This window comes from Rhinatrema bivittatum, chromosome 1, assembly GCF_901001135.1.
Source record: "Rhinatrema bivittatum chromosome 1, aRhiBiv1.1, whole genome shotgun sequence".
NCBI classification, from domain to species: domain Eukaryota; kingdom Metazoa; phylum Chordata; class Amphibia; order Gymnophiona; family Rhinatrematidae; genus Rhinatrema; species Rhinatrema bivittatum.
Genome location: NC_042615.1, coordinates 17,949,888 through 17,973,520, shown reverse-complemented (window position 1 = coordinate 17,973,520; position 23,633 = coordinate 17,949,888). Strand labels below are relative to the sequence as shown.

Below are 23,633 nucleotides of genomic sequence, written 5' to 3'. Positions count from 1 at the left end.
TTCCACCATGGTCATCTATTTGATTTGCTGCCCTTGCGAGCTATTATATGTTGGCAAAACGAAACGTCTTTTAAAAACTCGGATGATAGAGCATAGATCCAATATAAAAATTCCCGAGTTGATGAACCGCTGGTACTGCACTGCATTGAATCAGGACATTGTTTTGATGATCTTTCTTTCTATGCTATTGATCATGTTCCAATACATTGGCGTGGAGGCAATCGTGAACTGCTTTTGTTACAAAATGAACAGCGGTGGATTTATAGACTTAATACTGTTGCCCCATGTGGGCTAAATACTGAACTCGACTTACATGTTTTTTTAGGTTAAAGATGTACTGTCGAGTCATCAAGATTTTATGACAGCTCTCGTGATGAATGAGAATTGTCAGTGATGATTTCCATTCTAGTGAGGTCATACGACAACTTGGCATTTGAAGAGACATAAGCCTCGGCTTCGGTTCCTCCGTTTTCAGTGAAGAGGCATCGAAACGCAGTGTCCATTTTAAGATGGTAGCCTTTTGATATTCAGATAAGTACCCTTCTTTTTCATTACAGATGATTTTTTTATAATACTGTTATTGTTGTTCCTAGGTGGAATCTTTATGACTCTATGTATAAAAATATTCGCATGTCCCTGAGAAAGTTATACTGCGAAACACCGGCCGTGTTGGGCTGTTTCTGATAACAGTACTAAAGAGTCTTTGGATATACACAGTTTTGAAAACAGAGGACTTTTTAGAAAAATTAATACAAAAATAACAAAAACAATTTTTTTTAATTAAAAGATTTTTTGAAGGTGGATGATTAGAAGACCGGTTGGTTACTATTAAAGTTATACAACGTCGGGCTTGCTCACACCTTCAAGGCTAAGATAAATATAATATTTTGGTTTCCACTGTGTTGTTTTTTATTATAATTTGTGGTTAACCACTGACTCCCCTTGATTAAGCTGGGTAATTGAAATCTCCCATTATTATTATTTTTTTTAACTTTCTCTTTATTAAATTTTCAAAAAATTATACAAAGTATCCACCTTGTTACAAGAAAAGTGGTATATCAAATGAGAAAAACAACAAATGGAAAGAGAAAATTACAGCATGAAATTTAAACAAGTAAATAAACCATTTGCATTTTCTCCAGATCACCCTTTAGACCAGTGGTTCTCAACCTTTTTTCTGTCGGGACACACCTGACAGATGGTTCTCACATGCGTGACACACTGACCCATGATCGTCACAGGGCTAGATGTAAATGTACAGTTTGCATCCACGGGAACCCCCTTGATCCACAATAATGGATGTAAAGCAGAATTATGACATTCCCCGTTCAACTCACTCTACAAAAAAGATATTCTGGTTCTGGTGTCATCTCAGTAACAGCAACTCAAACTCCTTCTACTTTCAGGCTCAATAGCCCTACTTATGAAAAGACAGCAGTTTACCACCAATGCATGTCCTCTTGAGAAAACGCAACAAATAAGACTGATAAACACTTACATGCTAGTAAAATATCTCTGTAACAGACACAGAACCGACCTAACATACTCCCAGGATCTGTAGTAATGCACATAAACTAATCCACACACAGTTACACCTGTATTATGGAATACACTCAAACAGGAGCAACCCTATCTATGAAAAGGCAACACTACAAATATTAAATCAGGTCCTAAAAACCAATACACCTCTTATTAGGAAAACAGAACTAGCAAGCAGCTATAGATCCCCACACAGAAATAATTGTATAACTATACTAATAAGCAGAATAAATGTTTCACAACAACTATGAACAGAATAACATCCAACAATTAAAAACTCATAAAAACTATTAAAAATTCTCCAAACACCAATAAAATATTTCAAAAAAAGCAGACACATCACATAATATTAAATAATTAAAATAGCAGTCAATCAAGAAAAATAAACTTAAAAAGCCACCTTTACTTACCCCCTCCAGCAACTTTCCTACTCCTCTTCCATGCAGGCTGTAGCACACACCAGAAGCAGCAGTAGTGGCTAAGCTCTATACTCATGGTCCTCTTCCTTAGGGCCCATGTCTCTCACACACACACACACCATATCAGTCATGCCCCCATGACCAGTTTCTGTCTCTCACACACCAATCATCTCCCAGTCTTTGACAAACACACCAGTCACCTTCCTGAACAGTTTCTCTCAAGCCATACACACACACACAGGCTTCCCACTCCCGTGTTCCACTTACATATATGGGCTTCTCACTCTCATAATCACTTTCTCTTTCTCACATACACTCACCAGTCTCTCACTCCCATGCTTGTTCTCTCCACATGCACAGGCTTCTCATTCCCATAATCACTTTCTTTCTCTCCCACATACACACACACCAGTCACCTGATCTCTCTCATGCATACACACACAGGCTTCCCACTCCCATGTTCTCTTTCAGATATACAGGCTTCTCACTCCCATGCTGTATCTCACACACTCCCAGCTTTCTCACTCCCATGCTCACTCTTCACATATACAGGCTTCTTATTCCCATAATCACTTTCTTTCTCTCTCTCACATACACGCAAACACACACCAGTCACCTGATCTCTCTCATGCATATACACACACACATAGGCTTCCCACTCTCATGTTCTCTTTCAGATATATAGGCTGCTCACTCCCATGCTGTGTCTCACACACACACAGGTTTCTCACTCCCATGCCCACTCTTCACCTGCACAGGCTTCTCATTCCCATAATCACTTTCTCTCTCTCTCTCACACACACACCCGTCACCTGATCTCTCTCATGCATACACACACACACAGGCTTCCCACTTCCATGTTCTGTCTTACATACACAGGCTTCTCCCTCCCATGCTGTGTCTCACACACACCCAGGTTCTCACTCCCATGCTCACTCTCTTCACATGCACAGGCTTCTCATTCCCATAATCACTTTCTCTGTTACACACACACACACCCAGTCTCTCTCTCATTTCCATGCTCGCTCTCCACGTGCACAGGCTTCTCATTCCCTGAATCACATTCTCTCTCTCACATTCACATACACACCAGTCACACCGTCACCTTACCAACCAGTCTCTCTCATATACATGCACACACACAGGCTTCCCACTCCCATGCTCTCTCTCACATAATCAGGCTTCTCACTCCCATGCTTTCTTTCACATACACCCCCACAACACCAGGCTTCTTACTCCCATGCTTTCTCACATACCCAGATTTCTCACTTCCATGCTTTTTCTCTCTCTCTCTCTCTCACACACACACTCACATCCCTGACTGTCTCACACTCTCACATACACATCAGTCATCTCCTTGAGCAGTCACTTTCATTGTCTCTCACATATACACATACATCAGCTCTCTGACCAGTTTCTCTCAATCACACACATACTCTCGATCAAATACATTCTCTCACTTACACACAGGCTCTCAATCACACACATTCTCTCACTTACACACAGGCTGGCTAGCTGCTTCTCTCTCTTTCTGTCACTCACTTCCTCTCCCCCCCCCCCCCCCAGCACAAATGGTAGCTGCTCCTCCAGCCCCCGCAGGCCAAGAAGGAAGAATTCCATCGATCGCGGGAGGCTCATGCTCCTCTCTCCTTTCCCTTCCGCTTTCTCCCCCAGAGCAGGAAGATCAGCTGCCTCTCCTGCTGCCACCGGACTCCTGCTATCTTCGGGCGTCCGAACTTCCTGTCGGGGGGGGGGGGGTAGCGGAAGCGCAGAGCACAACGTCCGCTTCCTCCCTCCCCCCCCCCCAAGCAGGAAGATTGGTGGACCATACGGCCCGACGCCCGAAGATAGCAGGAGGCCGGTGGCAGCAGGAGAGGCAGCTGATCTTCCTGCTTTGGGGGAGAAAGCGGAAGCTGTGCGCGACGCTTCCGCTCCCCCACCCCAGCAGGAAGATCGACGGACCATACGGCCCGACGCCCGAAGATAGCAGGAGAACGGGTGGCAGCAGGAGAGGCAGCTGATCTTCCTGCATTGGGGGGAGGAAGCGGAAGCTGCACGCGGCGCTTCCGCTCCCCCCCCCCCTGAACAGGAAGACCGGTTGGCCATACGGCCGCAGCAGCGCTTCCCCATGTGTGCCGTGATGGCGCGCGAGGCGTGGGTTCTCTTGCGGCACGGCCTTTCTTCTTCCCGCGCACCACTTCCTGTTCCGGGTCCGGGGGGGGGGGGGGGAATGCAGGCGCGGGAAGAAGAAAAGGCCAGCCGCGGATGCCACAGCTTTTTTTTTTTTGCACCGCTGCCGTTCCCGCTGGGCTTGAACGTGCTGATAGCCCGGCGGCAACGGCAGCAGGGAAGAACGAGCAGCGGGAGGGACCGGGAGCTACGCGACACACCTGCCGGTGCTTGGCGACACACTAGTGTGTCGCGACGCACCGGTTGAGAACCGCTGGTCTAGGGTAGGCAGAGTCTGTTCCCCGGAGTTGGAATGGGGCCTGGGAAAAAAGGTAGGTAGTATGATGGATTGATTAATATGAAACTCCGAAACTACCTTAGGTAAGAATTTAGGGTGAGTGCAGAGTACTGCCCGGTCCTGCAGGAGTTTAGTGTAGGACGGATAGCTAACTAGGGCCTGTAACTCACTAACCCTGCGAGCTGAAGTGATAGCCAAAAGGAATAACACTTTCCATGTGAGGTATTTTAATTCACAGGAGTGCAGAGGTTCGAAAGGTGGTTTCATAAGGCGACCAAGAACCAGATTAAGGTCCCAAGATGGGGCCGGCGGACGTAAAGGTGGCTTCAAATGGAGCAAGCCTTTAAGAAAGCGCGTTACAAGGGGTTGTACTGAAATAGGAACACCCCCAATACCTTTATGGAAGGCGGCTACCGCACTGACATGCATTCTAATGGAAGAGGTCTTGAGACCGGATTCTGATAGATGCCACAAATAGTCCAAGAACTTAGAGATTGGACAGGAAAGGGGATCAAGGGACTGAGAAATGCACCATGATGTGTACCTTTTCCATTTGTATGAGTAAGATTTTCTTGTAGAGGGCTTTCGTGAAGCTATCAGGACACGAGAAACTGAATCTGAAAGGTTAAAAGGCTGAAGGACTAACCTTTCAACATCCATGCCGTCAGGGACAAGGCTTGGAGGTTGGGATGAAGGAGGCATCCATCGTTGTGAGTGAGCAGATGCGGGTCCCTTCCCAGAGGAATGTGCCTGCGGATGGAGAGATCCTGGAGTATGGGAAACCACACTTGGCGTGGCCAGTGCGGTGCTATCAGGATCATGGTTCCCCTGTCCTGGCGGAGCTTCACGAGAGTCCTCGACAGCAGAGGAAGAGGAGGGAATGCATAGAGCAGACCAGTCGTCCACTTGAGGGAGAATGCATCCCTCGGCCGAGAGTGCTGGCTCCGAATGAGAGAGCAATAATTGTCCACTTTGTGGTTCTGAGGGGACGCAAAGAGGTCTATGTGGGGGTAACCCCACTTGTGGAATAGAGAGGTCGCTACTACAGGATTGAGTGACCACTCGTGTGGTTGGAAGACACGGCTCAGCTGGTCTGCCAATACATTGTTTACTCCCGGCAGGTAGGTGGCCCTGAGGTACATGGAGCGGGAGAGGGCTTCTGCCCAAATTTGCACAGCTTCCTGACACAGAAGAAAGGAGCCTGTGCCTCCCTGCTTGTTTATGTACCACATGGCCACCTGGTTGTCTGTCTGGATTAAGATTGAACGAGGTGATAGGCAATCTTGAAAGGTCCTGAGAGCATAGCGGATTGCTCGGAGCTCCAGGAAATGTATCTGGAGCTCGGCTTCTGCTAGTGACCAGAACCCTTGAGTTTGTAGATCGTTTACATGGGCTCCCCAACCGATGTTGGAAGCATCGGTAGTGAGGATGACCTGAGGATCTGGTGGGAGAAAAGGCAAACCCTGTAGGAGGTTGAATGGATTCATCCACCAGGCAAGAGACAGACGGAGTGCGTTGGAGACGCGTATTATAGAGGACAGAGGCTGAAGAGCTTGAGTCCACTGAAGTCTCAGAATCCACTGTGTGACTCTCATGGCCAAGCGGGCCGTGGGAGTCACATAAACTGAGGAGGCCATGTGTCCCAGAAGAACGAGGAAGTGGCGAGCTGTAGCTGTGTGTTGGGACTGCAGCTGGCGAGCTAGGGACACTAGGGCTTGGACTCGTTGATGAGGAAGGAAGGCTTTTGCCTGTAAGGTGTCCAAGTCTGCCCCAATGAAGGATAAGGTTTGAGATGGGACTAAGTAGGATTTCTCGTAATTTACCAGAAATCCTAGAGAAAGCAAAGTTCGAATTGTTAGGGTCAGGGAGGACCGAGCCAGTTGCTGGGTTGGGGCCCTGATCAACCAATCGTCTAAGTAGGGGTAGACGTGGACTCCTTCTTTCCTTAGAAACGCTGCAACCACTGCGAGGCACTTGGTGAACACTCGTGGTGCGGATGCTAGGCCGAAAGATAACACACGATATTGGTAGTGATTTTGGCCTACTAGAAAACGCAGGTATTTGCGATGAGATTGTGTTATCGCAATGTGGGTATATGCGTCTTTGAGGTCTAGAGAGCATAACCAGTCCCCTCTTTGCAGCAAAGGGAGTAGCGAGCCCAGGGTTACCATCTTGAACTTCTCCTTGTGAAGGTACTTGTTGAGGACCCTCAGGTCTAGGATGGGACGAAGTCCCCCTGACCTTTTTGGGATCAGGAAGTACCTGGAATAGAACCCTAGGCCTCGTTGCAAGGGAGGAACGGGTTCTATAGCATTTGACTGTAGGAGAAGAGAAGCTTCCTGTTCTAAAAGAAGAGAATGATCGGTAAGACTCCACGCCTGCAAGGGTGGGGAGTCTGGAGGGAGAGACAGGAAGTTGAGATGGTAACCCTGTGCGATGATCGCTGTCACCCACTGATCTGTGGTGATCCGATGCCACTGTTCTAGAAAGTGGTATAGCCGACCTCCTACTGGTATGGCTGGAAGAGGGGTCTGGCATGTGCTCTCTAAGTGGAAGTCAAAAACCCGCTGCAGGGCCAGGAGGTGGAGCTGCTGCAGGTTTTTGTTTACGAGCCTGGCGAGGCTGAGTCTTATGGTAGGACCGTGCAGGCTGAGGCTTGGTAGATGGGGGATAATACTTTCGTGGCCTAAAGAAAGACTTTTTGGAGTCCTTCCTAGACGGTTGTTTGGAAGGCAAGTCAGGAGGAATAGATGAGAGCTGTTTTAATGTCTCATGATGATCCTTCAATTCAGCAACAAGTTGCTGAATTTGCTCACCAAACAGATTATCCCCTAAGCAGGGTAAATCCGAAAGCCTGTCTTGAACTTCTGGGCGAAGGTCAGATGATTTGAGCCAAGCCCAACGTCTAGCAGAAATGGCTGTGGCAGAAATTCTAGTAGAAGCATCGAAGATGTCATAGGCGGTTCGGATTTCATGCTTTCCAGCTTCAAACCCTTTATTTAAAAGGGACTGAATCTGAGGCTGGAACTGCTCTGGCAAGGCGTCAGCGTATTCTTGCATTTGCTTTAAAATGACTCTGTTATATTGAGTCATATAAAGTTGGTAAGAAGCTATTCTGGAAATCAGCATAGCTCCATGGTAAACCTTCCTACCTATACTATCTAGGAATTTATTGTCCTTAGTAGGAGGTATGAAAGAATGTGGTTTTAGTCGTTTAGCTTTTTTCTGAGCTGATTCGACGACCACAGAATGAAAACCTGGTGCTGATTGTACAAGATATGTAGAATCAGCTTTTTTATTGACTGGGGACACAGAGCCAGGAGATTCCCAATTCTTTTTAAGAAGGTCTAGAAAAACCTGATGGATGGGAATAGAGGTGATGACTTTCGGGGCATCCAAAAATTGGAGCAATTCCATCATTTGGTGCCTATCATCCTGTTCAGATTGAAGTTGGAAAGGAACCAACTCTGACATTTCCTTCACAAAGTTTATGAAAGAGAGGTCCTCAGGGGGAGAACGCTTTCTGCTCTCCGCAGGAGAGGGTGGTGAAGGCAAATCATCGGTGTCAGTAGATGTATCATCAGCCCAAGTATCATAGGGATCTGGTTGATGACCTGGAGGCCCTCTAGGGTGAACTCCTGAGGGCCCAGGTTGAGGCTCCGAAATATTGGCTGGAATCACCGGGGGCATCGAGAAAATCCTCGATGGAATCGGTGTCGATATCGGTGCCGGTGTGGGCACCGAAGGAACCGGTGTCGGTCTCGATGGAATCGGTGCCGGCATCGGAAACCTCGGTGGAGCAGAGGTGCGTATCGCCCCCGAAGATAGTATCGGTGGCGAGGGACGACCTGACCTTGGTGGATCAATTCCCGAAGGGGGAATTCGATACAGTGTTTCTCCACCTGATGAAAAACCTTTCGGTGACAGCGGTCTTGCCGGTGTTGGTGACACAGGTATCACCGGTGGAAGGGCTGTCATGAGCGCTTCCATCCGTTTTAGCAACGGAGCCAGTGCTGCTGCAATCGGCTCGGTGGCCGGTTCCGCTCTAGGTGCTGGGGTCGGTGCCGGAGGAGGCTGGAACCGTTGCATCGCCTTGTCGATGGCCTCCTGGACCAGCCGGTCCAGTTCTGCCCGGAGACCAGGGGTAACAAGACCCGGCTCGACGGGAGAGGGAGGGTGAGGCTGAGCCGGAGGGACCACCATCACTGGTGAGATCGCGGCTCCCAAACACGGAAGGGGTGAGGGTTGCCTCGGTGCCTGCGAAACAGAAGTGGACAGTGCCAACTCTGATCGAGGCTTTTTCTGCGGAGGCTCGGTCGGTACAGAGGTCGATGACGTCGATTCCTCGACGGGCCGAGACTTATGATGTCGATGGCGATGTTTCTCCTTCCTATCTCCTCGATGATCAGGGGAAGGGACAGGAGTCGATGGCCGAGAAGTCGTCGATGGCGGACGGTCACCGGAGGGCTGTCGATGGTAGTAAGACTTCGACGGTGCCGGTTCCGATGACGTCGATGCAATCGATGGCATTGGGGTGCGAACATGGAAGAGGAGCCCCATCTTCTCCATTCTGGCTTTGCAACCTTTTGGTGTCATTAGGGCACATTTGGTGCAAGTCAGAACATCATGCTCACTCCCTAGACACAAAACACAGACTCTATGAGGGTCTGTGATTGACATAGTTCGGGTACAGTCCGGACACTGACGGAACCCCGACGCCATGGCGGAAGGCCAAAATTTTAGCCGCGGGACTGTTGACTGCCAGCGGGCCTCAAGGGCCAAAGTCGACGGAAGTCGATGAAACAACGGCAAAAACTTACCGGAGTTCCGCGGACGAAAAAATTTACCGAAGGGAGACCCCTGAGGGGCAAATTTTCTTCAGAATAACGAATTCTAAATTCCTGTCAGGAACGTGGTTAAGAGCTCTTTCACCGCGTGGCTACTGCTGCGCGGAAAAAAGAAGACTGAAGGGAGACCCCTGCTGGCTGCAGGGTTAGTGCCGTGCTGGGCATGCCCAGTAGGGGCCAGTCAAAGTTCCTGAAACTTTGACAGAAGTTTTCCGTGGTTGGGCTCCATCCTCGATGTCACCCATTTGTGAGGACAACCATCCTGCTTGTCCTGTGAGAAATTTTCAAATACTGGTGTCACCTCACAGTAACAGCAGCACAAACACCTTCCACTGCCAGGCACATTGTGAACTAAAATAAAACCTCGTAAAAAAGACACTCAAAATCTATACTGCAATCCCATTGTAACATAACAGTAATAACACCAAGGACTCAAACAACAATAACCCTACCTGTGAAAAAGCAAGGGTAAATATTACACTGGGTCCTAGAAAACCAATACACCACCTACTGAGGAAACAAAACAAACCAGATTGCTATAGATCCCTATGCTAGCAGAATCTCTCATAATGGTCACACACACAGAGCAGAGATGGACCCTCACCAAATACAGAATACAAAATAAAGGAGCACAAATTAGACAAAAACTGAACTGGAAACCCCAAGAAGCCAGACTCTGTGTATTAACAATGGAAAAATAGAACCACCATTCCTCATAAAACAAATAAAATCAAGAAACAAAGCATCAGTTATAATAGTAAAACCATCCTAATAAAAGAATATTTTAAAACTACTGATAAATAGAATTTCTATTAATTAAAATCATACATTTTTTACAATTTCCCAAACACCAATAAAATATTTCAAAACAGCACATATATCAAATAACACCCAATAATTAAAACTAATAAGGATTTTAAAAAGCCCCTGCTGTCCATACGTGGGAGCTCTTGATTTCCAGTCACCCTGATATTGTCCAGGATTAGGAGGTTATCCTCTCTCACACAGACTCACATGTCCATTCTCTCTCACACATACACTGTCACATACATACACATTCATGCTCTTATATCCACCATAACCTCTCGCTCTCACAGACACTGACACACTCTCAGGCTCTAAGACGCTCTCTACCCCTCCACACACACCCCCCACACAAACTTACTCCCCTGGATTTTCTCATACACACTCTCTCTGGCTCCCTCACGTACACACAAACACACACACCCAGGCAAGCTTCCAGTCATTCTCACACACTGAAACTGACCCCCAGGCAGGCTCCCATTCATTTTCACATCACTCCCTCACCATCCCCCAGGCATGCACACATTCATTCTCACACACACAGACCCCCAGGCAGGCACCAATTCATTCTCACACACACACACATATACTACACACTGGCCGGCACCTATTCTCACAAATACAAACCCCAGGAAGACACCCATACATTCTCATACACAGACACACCCTCAGGCAGGCACCCATGCATTCACACACATACACCCCTAGGCAGACTTCCATTCATACACATGCACACTAAAGGCAGACCCCCTCTCTTTCTTTTGCCAGCAACCTCAGAGCCTCTCTCATTCCTCTGCTGCCACTGTCACTGATACCGCATGGCTATTGGGGAGGCGCTGATTGCTGCTATTGGCACTGAAGCCCATTCTGCTGCCTCCTCTGTGCAGGCCCCGTGGGTTTCCACTTCCTCCATGTTGATCTCGTACATTGTGAGATCCACATAGAGAAAGTGCTACTCTTGCACATTACCAAAGATTAAATGTGCCAATCAGTAAAAAGTAATTTATTTCTTTTTTTTTTTACCTTTGCTGTCTGAACTTAGTTTTCTAATCTGTTGGTCACAGGCTTTTTTGTTCCACCTCCCCTTTCTTATTTTTTTGCCATTTCCTTTCATATTGTATTTTTTTCTATTTCTTTTCTCTCCATCTGTCTTCTTCCCTCAAACATTGTCAGATTCTCATTCTCGCATGCTTTCTCTCTCTCTCTCACACACACACACACACACACTCTCACTCTCACATGCTCTCTCTCATACAATCATTCATACAGTCTCTCTCTTGCAAATGCTGTCTGACTCTCACACACCCAGGCTCTCTCTCACTCCCTCATGCTGTCTTGCTCAAGCACAGGCTCTCACTATCACATGCTGTCTCTCACACACACATACAGGCTCTCACATGCTGTCTCTGTAAACATTCAGGTCCTCACTCCCACACCCAATCTCTCAACGCACCTCATACACGCAACCCAATCTCTCAACGCACCTCATACACGCAACCCAATCTCTCAACGCACCTCATACATGCACACAATCTCTCAACTCATCTCATGCACACACTCTACGGGCCCTCAGCCTCTCTCTTACCTCTGGGCCTCCTCTTCAGGGGTCGCTGCAGGATGGGCTCTGCAGCGGCCCTGATCTTTTCGGACCGATCCGCGGTGGGGGCCTTCTCCTCTTCTCACACGCTGTAACGACGCTGCTCCTCTTCTGTACGCGGCTGATGCTCCTCCCCCTTTCTGCCCGTGCGGCTCCAGCAACATTTTCCTTCCGGGGCCGCGTGGGCAGGAAGGAGGCGGAGCATCTGCACGTTTCGACGTGACCTTGTTCTTCAGGCCGTGGTGAGGTGAGCTCCACCACGGCCATGCCGATCTTCCTGCTGTGTGTCCGCGGCACACAGCACAGCGATTCTTTACTGCTCAGCCGCCAGTGGGATGAGGTCCACCGGCGGCTGCATTGGCTACCACTTGCCGGTGTGTCACGTGCACCGGGCTTGCGCGGCACACCTCAGGCGACACAGTAAAGTGTTGCGACACACACTTTGGAAAGCTCTGATGTAGGGATCCCTTATAGGCATCTCTTAGAGGTCTAGTCGAGGAGTGTAATTTGAGAGGGTGTAGCAGGTCCAGGGGGGTCTGGTGGTAAACAGTTTTGTGGATGATGGTGAGAGATTTGTGGAGTATTCTAAAGTTAACTAGAAGCCAATGTAGGTCTTTTAGTATTGGCGTGATGTGATCTCTTCGCTTGGTATTGGTCAAAATTCTCGCAGCTGCATTTTGTAGTAGTTGCAGAGGTTTTAGTGTAACGGCTGGTAGACCTTGCAGGATCGAATTACAGTAATCGACCTTAGAGAACAGGATTGCTTGGAGTACTGATCTGAAGTTGTGGTGATATAGGAGAGGCTTGAGTAACAAGTAACAAAACGGGGTTTAAAGGAGGTTTGAACAAGCTACTTTTGCAAAAGTCCTTAACACATTATTAGCCAGATAGTCTAAAGCAGGGGTCGGGAACCCATGGCTCGCGAGCCAGATATGGCTCTTTTGAGGGCTGCATCTGGCTCGCAGACAAGTGTCGCCACACTTCGTGGTTCCCTGCTAACCCAGCTGCTCCCCGGTCCTCCGCCGCCCGGGCTTAAAATGCTGTCAGCCCGGGCGGAACGCGGCAGGACAGCTGGAGTCAGCGGCACCGGCGAGCTCTCTTCTCCTCCCCCCCCCCCCGCGGCCCGGAAGAGGAAGTGGAGAGCATCGGGTGCCTGCGCGGGAAGAAGAGACCACACTAGCGTGGTCTCTTCTTACGCGCAGGCACCCGATGCTCACCACTTCCTCTTCCGGGCCGCGGGGGGCTGGGGAGGAGAAGAGAGCACGCCGGCAGCGGCACGACTGGAGTCAGCCGGGTGCCTGCGCGGGAGTCATCGGGTGTCAGCCGGGTGCCAGCGCTGGAGTCATCGGGTGCCTGCGCGGGCCTCTTCTTCCCGCGCAGGCACCCGATGCTCACCACTTCCTCTTCCCGCGGCCCGGAAGAGGAAGTGGTGAGCATCGGGTGCCTGCGCGGGAAGAAGAGGCCACGCTAGTGTCCGACGGGAAGAAGACTGCAGCGCGGCTCGGAGGAAAATGGAGAGTTTCAACCGAGGCCGATGGGACTCCGCCTTCGCCTCCGCGAGGGCTGAAAATGAAGGAGGTTAGCGTTGGGAGGAGGCTGCTGCTGCCGCGAGTTCCCGGGGTGGGGGTGGGGGACAGAGAGAGTGAATGAGCGAGCAAGCATGTGTGTTTGAGATCCTGTGTGTGTGATTGAGAGCCTGTATATGTGAAAGAGAGTATGTCTGTGATTGAGAGCCTGCCTGTGAGAGAGAGAGCATGAATGTAAGTGTATGATTGAGAACCTGTATGTGTAAGTTTGTGATTGAAAACCTGTTTGGGTGAAAGAGTATGTGTGTATGATTGAGATCCTTTGTGTGTGACAGAGATCATGTGTATGTATGATTAAGAGCCTGTGTGTATAAGTAAGAGAGAGAGCATGTGTGTCTGTGTGTGATTGAGAGCTGGTTTAGGTGAGGGAGCATGTGAGTATGTGATTGAGAGCCTGTGTTTAAATGAGAGAGAGAGACCATGTGTGTCTGTGTGTGATTGAGAGCTGATTTAGGTGAGGGAGCATGTGAGTATGTGATTGAGAGCCTGTGTGTAAATGAGAGAAAGAGAGGACATGTTTGTAAGCATGTGAATGAGAGTCTGTGTGTGAGAGAAAAAGACAGCATGTATTTATGTGATTGAAAGCCTGTGTGTGTGTGTGTAAGCATGAAAAGATAGACAGCATGTGTGTAAATGTGTAATTAAGAGCCTATATAAGTGAGAGAGAAAAAGCATGTGTATATGTGAGTGACTGAGAGCATGTGTGTATAGGTGTGTAACTGAGAGCCAGTGTGAGAAAGAGCACTGGTATGTGACTGAGAGAGGAGAAAGTTCCAAGCAAACCACCCCGCCTCCTGCTAATTCAGAACAATCTCAGGACACCTGGATATCAAACGTTCCCAGGTATGCAGAGCAAAAAAATTTTTGTATCCTTATTATTTTTCATTACTGGATCTTTGTGTCTGCTATTTTGAAATATTTTGTTGGTATCTGGAAATGCTTTATATGAGTTTTTAATTATTGGATATTCCACTCATCAGCTGTTTCGAAATATGTTCTTTTTGTTAGTACAGTTTTACTGCTGATGATTTTATATTTCTTGATTTGTTTTATAAGGATGGGTGGTTTCTTTTTATCCTTTGTTACACTGCATACAGAGACTCTGGCTTGTTGCAGTTTCCAATTCAGTTTTTTCTGCATGCTTCTTGTTATGCGTTTTGGTTTCTTTATTCTATGTTAGGTGAGGGTCAGCACGTGATTCAGGTGAGGTTTTCTGCTGGCGTGTTTCTGTGTAGGACTCTATAGCAGCCTGACTTGGTCCGTTTTCCTAATAGGAGATGTATTGGTGTCTTAAGGCCTGGTGTAATATTTTCAGAGACTTATTGTACATTAAAAGTGTGATCTTACATAAAATGCACACATTTACTTGTATTTAATTTTAAACATATTGTATGGCTCTCATGGAATTACATTTTAAAATATGTGGCGTTTATGGCTCTCTCAGCCAAAAAGGTTCCTGACCCCTGGTCTAAAGAAAACTATTGCTATCCCTGGGAGTGAGTAAGAGATCTACTTTATAGGATCTGCCAGGTACTTGCGATCTAGATTAGCCATTGTCAGAGACAGGATGCATGCTTGATGGACCTTGGTTTGACCCAGCATGGCAATTCTTATATATTTATGGCTACAATAATACAATTTCCAAGTGGCAGATTTGAAACCTTAGTTATTAAATAGGGCCCTGTATTAATACTTATCTGATATTTTTTTCATCTAACATGATTTATATAAAAAATAAATATACAAAACATTACCTGCATCATCATTCGTCTTCTAACAGTATCAAAGGGATAGGACAGTATACCAGAGAATGTTGTCACAGCTTGGGCAATGAGGAAGGAAATTATCATTGGGGTTTCCTTTGGATTGGGAAGCATACCCTACAAAAAAAAAACCCACCATAAAAAGTTGCAGCATTCTGGTAACAGAAATTAGTCTAAAGTAACAGGTATTGTATACCTTAGGATTTCTACCGTGTTTCCCCGAATATAAGACAGCGTCTTACTTTCTTTTTACCCCCAAAAGTCCCACTATGTCTTACTTTCAGGGTATGTCTTATATTGGAAAAACAGTCGAATTTTTTAAATACCTGTCGGAGGGCCGCGTGGGTCCAGGCGGCTGGCGGCGGGAGCCGGGTGGTCGCGTGTTACCGTAAATCTAGGCCGCGGGCGGGTGGGCGCTTGTTCCAGGCGGCGGCGGGTGGACGCGCGTTAAATCTAGGCCGCGGGCGGGTGGGCGCTTGTTCCAGGCGGTGGGGGGGGGGGGGGGGGGGGGGGGGGGTGGACGCGCGTTAGTTCGAGACGGCCGGCGGGCGGCGGGTGGTCGCGTGTTAAATCTAGGCCGGGTCGCACAGGCGCGCATTCATTCACTGCCGGTGGGGGCGCCCCACCGGCAGTGAATGAATGCGCGCCTGTGCGACCCGGCCTAGATTTAACACGCGACCACCCGCCGCCCGCCGGCCGTCTCGAACTAACGCGCGTCCACCCGCCGCCTGGAACAAGCGCCCACCCGCCCGCGGCCTAGATTTAACGCGCGTCCACCCGCCCCCCCCCCCCCGCCGCCGCCGCCTGGAACAAGCGCCCACCCGCCCGAGGCCTAGGTAACACGCGACCACCCGGCTCCCGCCGCCAGCCGCCTGGACCCACGCGGCCCTCCGACAGGTATTTAAAAATAATTTTTTTACTACGTCTTACTTTCGGGGGATGTCTTACATTAGCCGACCCCCCTAAAATTCCCACTACGTCTTACTATCAGGGGTGTCTTACTATCGGGGAAACACGGTAGTTTTATTGCTGTATTTTTTCACTTTTACTTCTCCTTATAACCAGAGTCAAAACATGTGATTTTCACATTTGATTCTTCTCTTCTTGGCTCTTTGTGTGTACATATCTGGATATACAAAGCAATGGAATTTTCCCTTACCATCAATTGGGTTCAGCTGCAGAAAGACCAATAGCTCCTCCCTGTCTGCAGTCTCAAGCTGATCTTGTGTCCTCTACTGACATCACTGTGCTAGCCATTTCCTGCCTCAGTTGTGAGAACTCTCCTAGCATGGAACTAGACTATATGCTTAAAATAATAACCCACTCAGCTATCTTTAATAACGTGAACATTGGTGAGAACAATATTTAAAATTTTAAAAGACAGAGGGGCCAATACAATATCAAGCGCGAAAAAATGTGCGTCCAAACTAGGCACACGTTTTCTCAACACGCACACATTCCCCTCTCCTGGGTGCCCGATGCAATAGGCAAATGAGCTGTCATGCTAAAAAGGATGTGCTAGAGATAAATTGTGCATCCCTAGCTTGTCTATGGCATCAGGCGCTTGGAGATGTGGCTATGTGCGGGCTAGGAAAACAGACGCTCAATGAACGCATAGCCAGGGTTTAGGAAAACTGACACTTGTAAATTAAGCATCCATTTTCTTAACCTGACCACTGTCAAGATTTTTTTTTTGTTGTTATGCTGCTTCCTGTGGATTCTCCTACTTAATATCTGGAGGAACCACAGAAAAGCAGTAATTTCTGCTTTTTTTTGAGTCCTTGATGCATGCCAAGACTTAATGCCAGCTCCGGGGCTGGCATTAATTCTTGACGTGTAAAAACGTGTGCATTGGACGCACGGTGACTTTTTGCATCCGGGGCAAAAGCTAATAGCCTCATCTACATGGCATTTACATGTGATGAGTGTTATTAGCTACGAGTGTGTCTGGACATGCGTTTTGGATGCACTGATCCCCTTTTTGCATTGGTTGTTAGCCTATCATATCCAAAGTGCATGTCCAATCATGGGCTAACCTGTGTGCTAGTCTAAGCACACGATATTGCATCAGCCCCAGGGACAGTGTATACTGGTTTTGAGAGTAAAAGGAACAAGAATTGATGGTAAGAAAAAATTCCATTCTGCTATACTCTCATCCCAATGTATATCTTGGGATTCACAAAAACATTATCTTAAATGAGTGAGTTGACTACAGCTTGGAGAATTTTTCGTCCAAATTTTGCTGATACCAAACACCATTTTTCTATATTATAATGCCTGTAAAGTAAAGCCTGTGAGTGGAGCTCCATGTTATTCTTTACATATTTCTTCTACTGAAACTTGAACATCTTCAGCATAAAACATAGCAATTGCCATGTTTTGTGTTGACAGTGGAACCTTCATCTGTTTGGATTTGCTGGAAAGAAGCACTTAAATCTTAAGACAAAAAAAAGATTCCTGATTCTCTAAGCAAGTAAAAGATAATATTTGTTTGCCAGTGTTAGATCACGTAAATGACCCTTACAAGCTCAGTTCTGAGAAGGCAGAGTACTAGTTCCTGGGCAACTAGTTAATAGTTTGATTCCTACCTCATTCTTATTTTTTGATATGTAGATTATCACCCCCCATTAGGAGGAAAGCCTTTAAAATAATCAATTGGTTAACTGTATGTAGAGTTTTTGGAGTTTTCTCCATCGCTGTTTTCTGGCCTAAAAGAGTGTGGCTGGAAGTCAGTATTTGTGGAATCAGTTCTTTCTATTTGCACTGTACATACACTTGTGGGTATAAGAAAATGTGACTATTGGTGTTGTATGGTTGAGCTTGTTTGTTGATTTTGTCACTGCTATAAAAATAAATAAATAAAAATAAAAAATAATCAATTGGTCACTTAAAATAACATTCAATTAACTCTGATTTTGATGATTGACTAATTTTAGTCCTATTGCTGGTCATTCACTAACATTAATCACCTAGTAGTAGGTAGTGCTATCCCCTTTAGCTTGCTATATTTAATGTTCAGCTATCAATGTGTGCTTGATATGCAGGTGCTTAGAGCAGAAATCCCACTACTACCACTATATCTAACACTGTAGAAGTGGCCCTTGGCTTGCCAGAATACAGAGGAGTCTGGACTCTAGATGTTCTTGCACTAAAATCTTTATTATTTACAGACAAAACAAACAAAAGGCATGCTTACTTCAGCAGTGCTTAGAACAGAAATGTAGCAGTTACACAAAAGTAGTTTGGGTAAAGTCCCTGCTTCCTTCTCCTTTTTGAGGTCTCCCTGTTCCCTCCAGAGCCTGCATTCTTATCCCCAAGCTCAGGCAAACACCCTGGCCCAAGATTCCATTTCAGAGTGTCCTTTAATGTGGACCAGACTAAATGCCTGGTTCTGTTATTTTAAGGGGGGTCCTGAGATAGACTTCTTTACAGGCAGATACAATTGGTGGAGGGGTGGCACTATATGTTATGGATGGCATAGAGCAGTGGTTCTCAACCCTGTCCTGGGGACCCCCCCAGCCAGTCGGGTTTTCAGGATATCCACAATGAATATGCATGAGAGAAAATTTGCATACACTGCCTCCATAACATGCAAATTTTCTCTCATGCATATTCATTGTGGATATCCTGAAAACCCGACTGGCTGGGGGGGGTCCCCAGGACAGGGTTGAGAACCACTGGCATAGAGTAAAGCAGGATAAAGTTTTGCTGGACACAAACTGCACTTTGGAATCCTTATAGATAGACATTCAAAGGGCAAAGGGGAAGTGCAGCAGTGGGAATATATTACCGCCCACCAGCCAGGATAAGAGCAAGTTTGCTTACCGTAAACGGTGTTTTCCGTAGATAGCAGATGAATTAGCCATGCTGTATGGGTACGTCCTCTGTGCCACTAGGTGGCGGAGCTCTCAAAGTTGAAATCTTGTCTTTGATAGTGAGGTGCGCCTGCTTGCCTGATGCCGCGCTGCCTCAAGTCTCCTCAGTCTATATCAAAGCAAGACAAGGTGCAAGGTAACAAAATTGTCTGGGGAGGTGGGAGGGTCAGCATGGCTAATTCATCTGCTATCTACAGAAAACACCGTTTACGGTAAGCAAACTTTCTCTTTACATTTAGATAAGCAGCTGAATTAGCCATGCTGTATGGGAGTCCCCAGCTGAAGTATTGAGCGTATGTAGTGTTGTGGGAAAAGTCTGTTAGTGGACCCTTGGCCCGGCTGACTGGAGAGCGGACTCCAGTCGGTGGGAAAGGAGCCGGGAGGCAGAACGGTTCTGGCGTGAAGGAGGAAGCGTTCGCCCTGGAAACCCGAGACCCCCCCAGGAGGAGCCCGTAGGGGTCCGGGTCGCTGGGACTTAGGAGATCCGGTGGTCAAGGCTGGCTGAGGTCAAGAAGAGTCAAGCAGGAATCCGGTGGTCAAGGCTGGCTGAAGACAAGGAGAGTCGAGCAGGAATCCGGTGGTTAAGACTGGCTGAAGACAAGGAGAGTCGAGCAGGAATCCGGTGGTCAAGGCTGGCTGAAGACAAGGAGAGAAGAATGCTGGAAAGGCAGGAGAGGAACTGCAGGCATGGAGGCAGGAGCAGGCGGAACTGGAACAGACAGGAATGCAGCACGACAGAAGCCACAGGAACGAGGACTGGAGCAAGCGGAACTGGAACAGACAGGAACGGAGCACGGCAGGAGCCACAGGAACAAGCAGGAAGCAAGGAACAGCAACAGGATCCAGGGAAGCAACTAAGCACTCACAGGAGCGACCTCGTTGCAAGGCGAGGTAGGAGAGGCTGAGGCTGGTTTATATAGCCAGCAGGCGTCTGACGTCAGAAAAGGGGCGGTTCAACACTTCCGGGTGCTGGACCTACAAGTGCCGTCCCCTCGCGCGCATGCGCGTTCCCCGGCAGGGGGAGGAGCCAGAATTGGGCCTCGACGGCGTCTCCACGAGGGAGACGCCGCTGCCATGCGGCCGGGCAGGCCCAGAGTTTGGAGGAGCGCGGCAGGGACGGGGAAGCCGGCACAGAGGTAAGAACCCGGTCGCTAGCCTGGCGACTGGGATCGCAACATGTAGCACATAGCATGTGTCCCTGATGTAAACAGGAAAAAGTGTGCTCAAGGTCTAGACTCCAGGCAGACAGTTTTATTATGGTGTGGTCTTAGTGGTCTAGATATGCATAACAATGGGATCGTGTGTGTCCCGTGTGAGTTATCCACAGTCACTTGTAAGCAGTAATGGGAGGTCATCAGATATAGCGAGGATCCTGGGTTTGTGATGTAAGTACCAGGGTAGGTCATTTATGGAGAGTGTCCATGAAGCAGTGTAGGAAGGACATGAGTTATGAGATAGGTGGTGATCGGGTCTTCGAATGCTGCTGATGGCATTCAGAGATCCAAGTCAAGAGAGTGTCATAGAAGACAGGCAGTGTCGGGTAATCAGGATGAAGGAGACGAAGAGTTTTGGGCTTTGTAGTCAAGGATTGAACATTGTGCAAACAAATGTCTGGTTACAAAATATCTTATGGACGATAAGTATGAGGCGGTGGATTGGTTGACGTAGAAACAAACAGGCAACTGTGTGTGACAGGCGGGATGCGCAAGCAGTGCAACTCTGTCCTGGTGAAAAAACCAATAGGGTGGGCAGCCCAAGATGGGTTGCAGTGCTCCATGTGCCCGGCTGAGGCAATCAAAAGGCTGCCTTTAGGTGATGGACATTGGTGAGAAGCGTGAAAGGGTACACGCGGTGGAGCATGAAAGTGCTGTATCACTGTGTGTTTGTCTCATGGAATTATAGTCTATCGGGTCGTAATTGGAGACGTAAGATCCCCGACATGAAGCCATAGGAGAGTGGATAGAGAGCAGACTTAGATTGAGAGATGTCGGAGCTGAAGTTGATCAGAAACTCCGGAAAAAGGAGGTGGAAGAAGACTGGGGACGGTCTGGTGGACCGGCGATTATAGTAAGACACGCACAAAGGTGCAGTGCTTTCTTTTTAATTTTAATCTCTTCTTTTTTTTTTTTTTTTGTAGTGTATGCGAAGCAGAGTGCGTTCTGCGACTAGGGCAGAAAAAGTCCAAGCTCCGGGGAGAACCGGACCTAGGGTCTGAAGCGTGAAATTTAAATGGGTGAAACGGTGCAGAAAAATATCGCTTGGGCGAGTAGGCGTTGGACATTGTCCAAGGGGTTGATGGATCAACGACAATTGCCTTAGGGAGGGCATCTCATGACTGTGTGGTTGAACCTTAAAAATCAGGAATGTGCCCTTGGCGATGTAGGTTTGCATAGTTTTGGAAGGTCGGTAATGGAGTAGACATTTGCAGTCTATGAGGACTGCAACGTGTGAGAAAGATGGGCAGCTTCAGCAAATAGATCGAGTAGATTGTGAAACTCGGATGCGAAGAAGTCGAGATGGTAAAGGAATTGTGCATCTGTTTATGTCATGTTTTCTCTTTTTAAGTTGACACCTCCTGAGAATACCAATCCAGTATGAAAAAATAAAGGTGAATGCCTAGAAGTTTTTGATTTCAGGGATAATAGGGATGCAGGGAGATGTATCTGTTTCCTTTTTGCTCGAGGATTCCTATTGGAACTCTGTAAGGAATGCGGGCCCGGTCATCCTGTTGTAGTGAAGCAGAATGGGAAAAACGTGATTGTTTGGTCGGAGTATAAGGATACGTGTATGAAGGGTTCTCTGGAATGTCTGAAGAGCGGGTCTGGCCCGAAGCTTCAGTTGTGCAATGTGTAGCTTCCACTGTGAGTAGGCATAGTCTGCAAAACCGTAAGTGGGTGAAACAGGGAAACGGTAGAGGCTTAACTTGTGGAATGTTGCAAGCCCGTAGGTAACTCCGATGTATTCTGTCATCTCTTATGAGTTTCTGCTGCTTCTAGGTGGAGTGCATCAGCAGCAGAAGGGAGATGAGAAACTGACTCCATTGGGTCCAGTGCGAAGGCCATATGCAGTCTCGTACGAGGCACGAGGTAGAATGAAGATGTCCTGAGTCCCAGAATGGAGAGGATTCAACATGTTGAGGCCCTTGGTAGTCCCTTCCGGGTTCAGGATGAAGGAGGATTTTAACCTGCATGATCGAAAGAAGTCTACCATGAACTGAAAGGTTCATGTGAGTGTTGTAGATGGGATTCTGCATACACGAATAATGAGGATCAAGCCATAAGAAGAAGACTGATCGCAAGGGTGCCAGGGTGAACTACCACTGACAGGCAGTGGGTCAGGCAGGAAAAAGATGCGGATACTATGTCATTGAAACGGAGTACCACCGTGTAATCCTTGGTGACGAGGATTCGTTCTTCATTCGGGATTCTCTTTGAGAATTCTTATACCGGTTTGACGGAGGCTGTAGTTGTTGGGTTTGTGGCATATTGTGGACTCTTGGTCGAAGTGGAGATAACTCCTCCCATGGGGAGGGGCGCCGTGGGGAACCACAACAATTGGCTAGACTCTAGTAAACAGACACTGAGGAAGGAAAGCTTTATTTAACTGCAATAGTAGAGTTGAATCTTGCCCAAGGAACAGACAGCACTGTAGTCCAGCGGAATTCCAGTAGCTCAACAGTCTCTGTAGATGATAGTCTCACCCAGATGTAGCAAAGGTCCGGTAGTGTTCCGCAGTGCAGGATAGACCGTGAACCTGGAAGGTGGAATGAGAAGAGCTGGAGCGTAGAGGTACTCACAGAGTAGCAGTGTTGATATCTTCCTTCAGTAGTTGAATGAAGCAGGGAACCAGAGGTCCAAGGTGCAGGATACCCTGAATAGAATAGGCCCTCGAGGAGCGAGTACCTAGGGGCGCCAAGGGTTCCTGAAAAAAAGCAGACAGGACCCCCGAGGAGCAGGTGTCCTTAAAGTTAGGCAGAGTAGCTCCGGAGAGCAAGTAGAAGGGAGAGACCCCAGAGGAGCGGGTACCTGGAACTTCTGTAGGAGCGAGATACCCCGAAGAGCAGTGAGGGATCCAAGTGAGCAGCTTAGAAGCGGTCAGAGTAGCAAAACCGTAGTCCTTGCTAACACATTCAATTGGAGCGGAGTGGAGGTTTAAATACCCCTGAGGTACTGACGTCTTGCGGTGAGGCTGCCCCGAGGTTCCCGCCATGACGTATACAAAAATGTAGGAGGCGTGCGCGCTTGCCCTAGGAGGCCTCAGGAAGAAGCATGGCGGAAGGGGACGCCCATGCTGGCTTGGAGACGCCGAGGGTATCGGCAGGCAGCAGCGAAGGCAGCCATCCTTCCAAGGAGGAGGAAAAGGGTAGAAGAGAGGTGAGGCAGAGCGGTTGCAGCTGTCTGCGAATTTGAAGGTTGAAGTCGACACCGGTGGGTCAGTAGGACGATATAGATAAAAAATTTGTTCGATAACAAGTTTGATGAATCAGCTATGGACAGAGACATGATCTTTAGTTTCCGTGCCCATAGGTGAAAGAAGGATGTTCCTTGCACGTAATTTGCTATCGTATTGCGTTGGGCAATTGGCAAGAGGATATTTTAAGTAAAAGACTCGATTGTGATCGCCAGTGTGTTTTCCATAAGAATGCGGGGAGTCCAGGATGGTCAGCATTCAGTAGAACAGTGTGCTTATCTTCATATAAAATAAAGAAGGTATCGTGAAGTATCCAATGTTCTGGG

The 23,633-nt window shown here is 47.9% G+C and overlaps 1 protein-coding gene across 2 annotated transcripts in view; it reads right to left on the bottom strand.

The window, feature by feature from the left end:
* The window catches only part of SLC25A31 (solute carrier family 25 member 31), a 281,298-nt gene that overhangs the window by 23,258 nt on the left and 234,407 nt on the right, over positions 1 to 23,633 (bottom strand). For both annotated transcript variants that reach the window (XM_029589803.1, XM_029589892.1), the window contains one exon: positions 15,014 to 15,139. In XM_029589803.1, the coding sequence (XP_029445663.1) occupies positions 15,014 to 15,139 (126 nt within the window). The remainder of the gene's footprint in view (positions 1 to 15,013; positions 15,140 to 23,633) is intronic.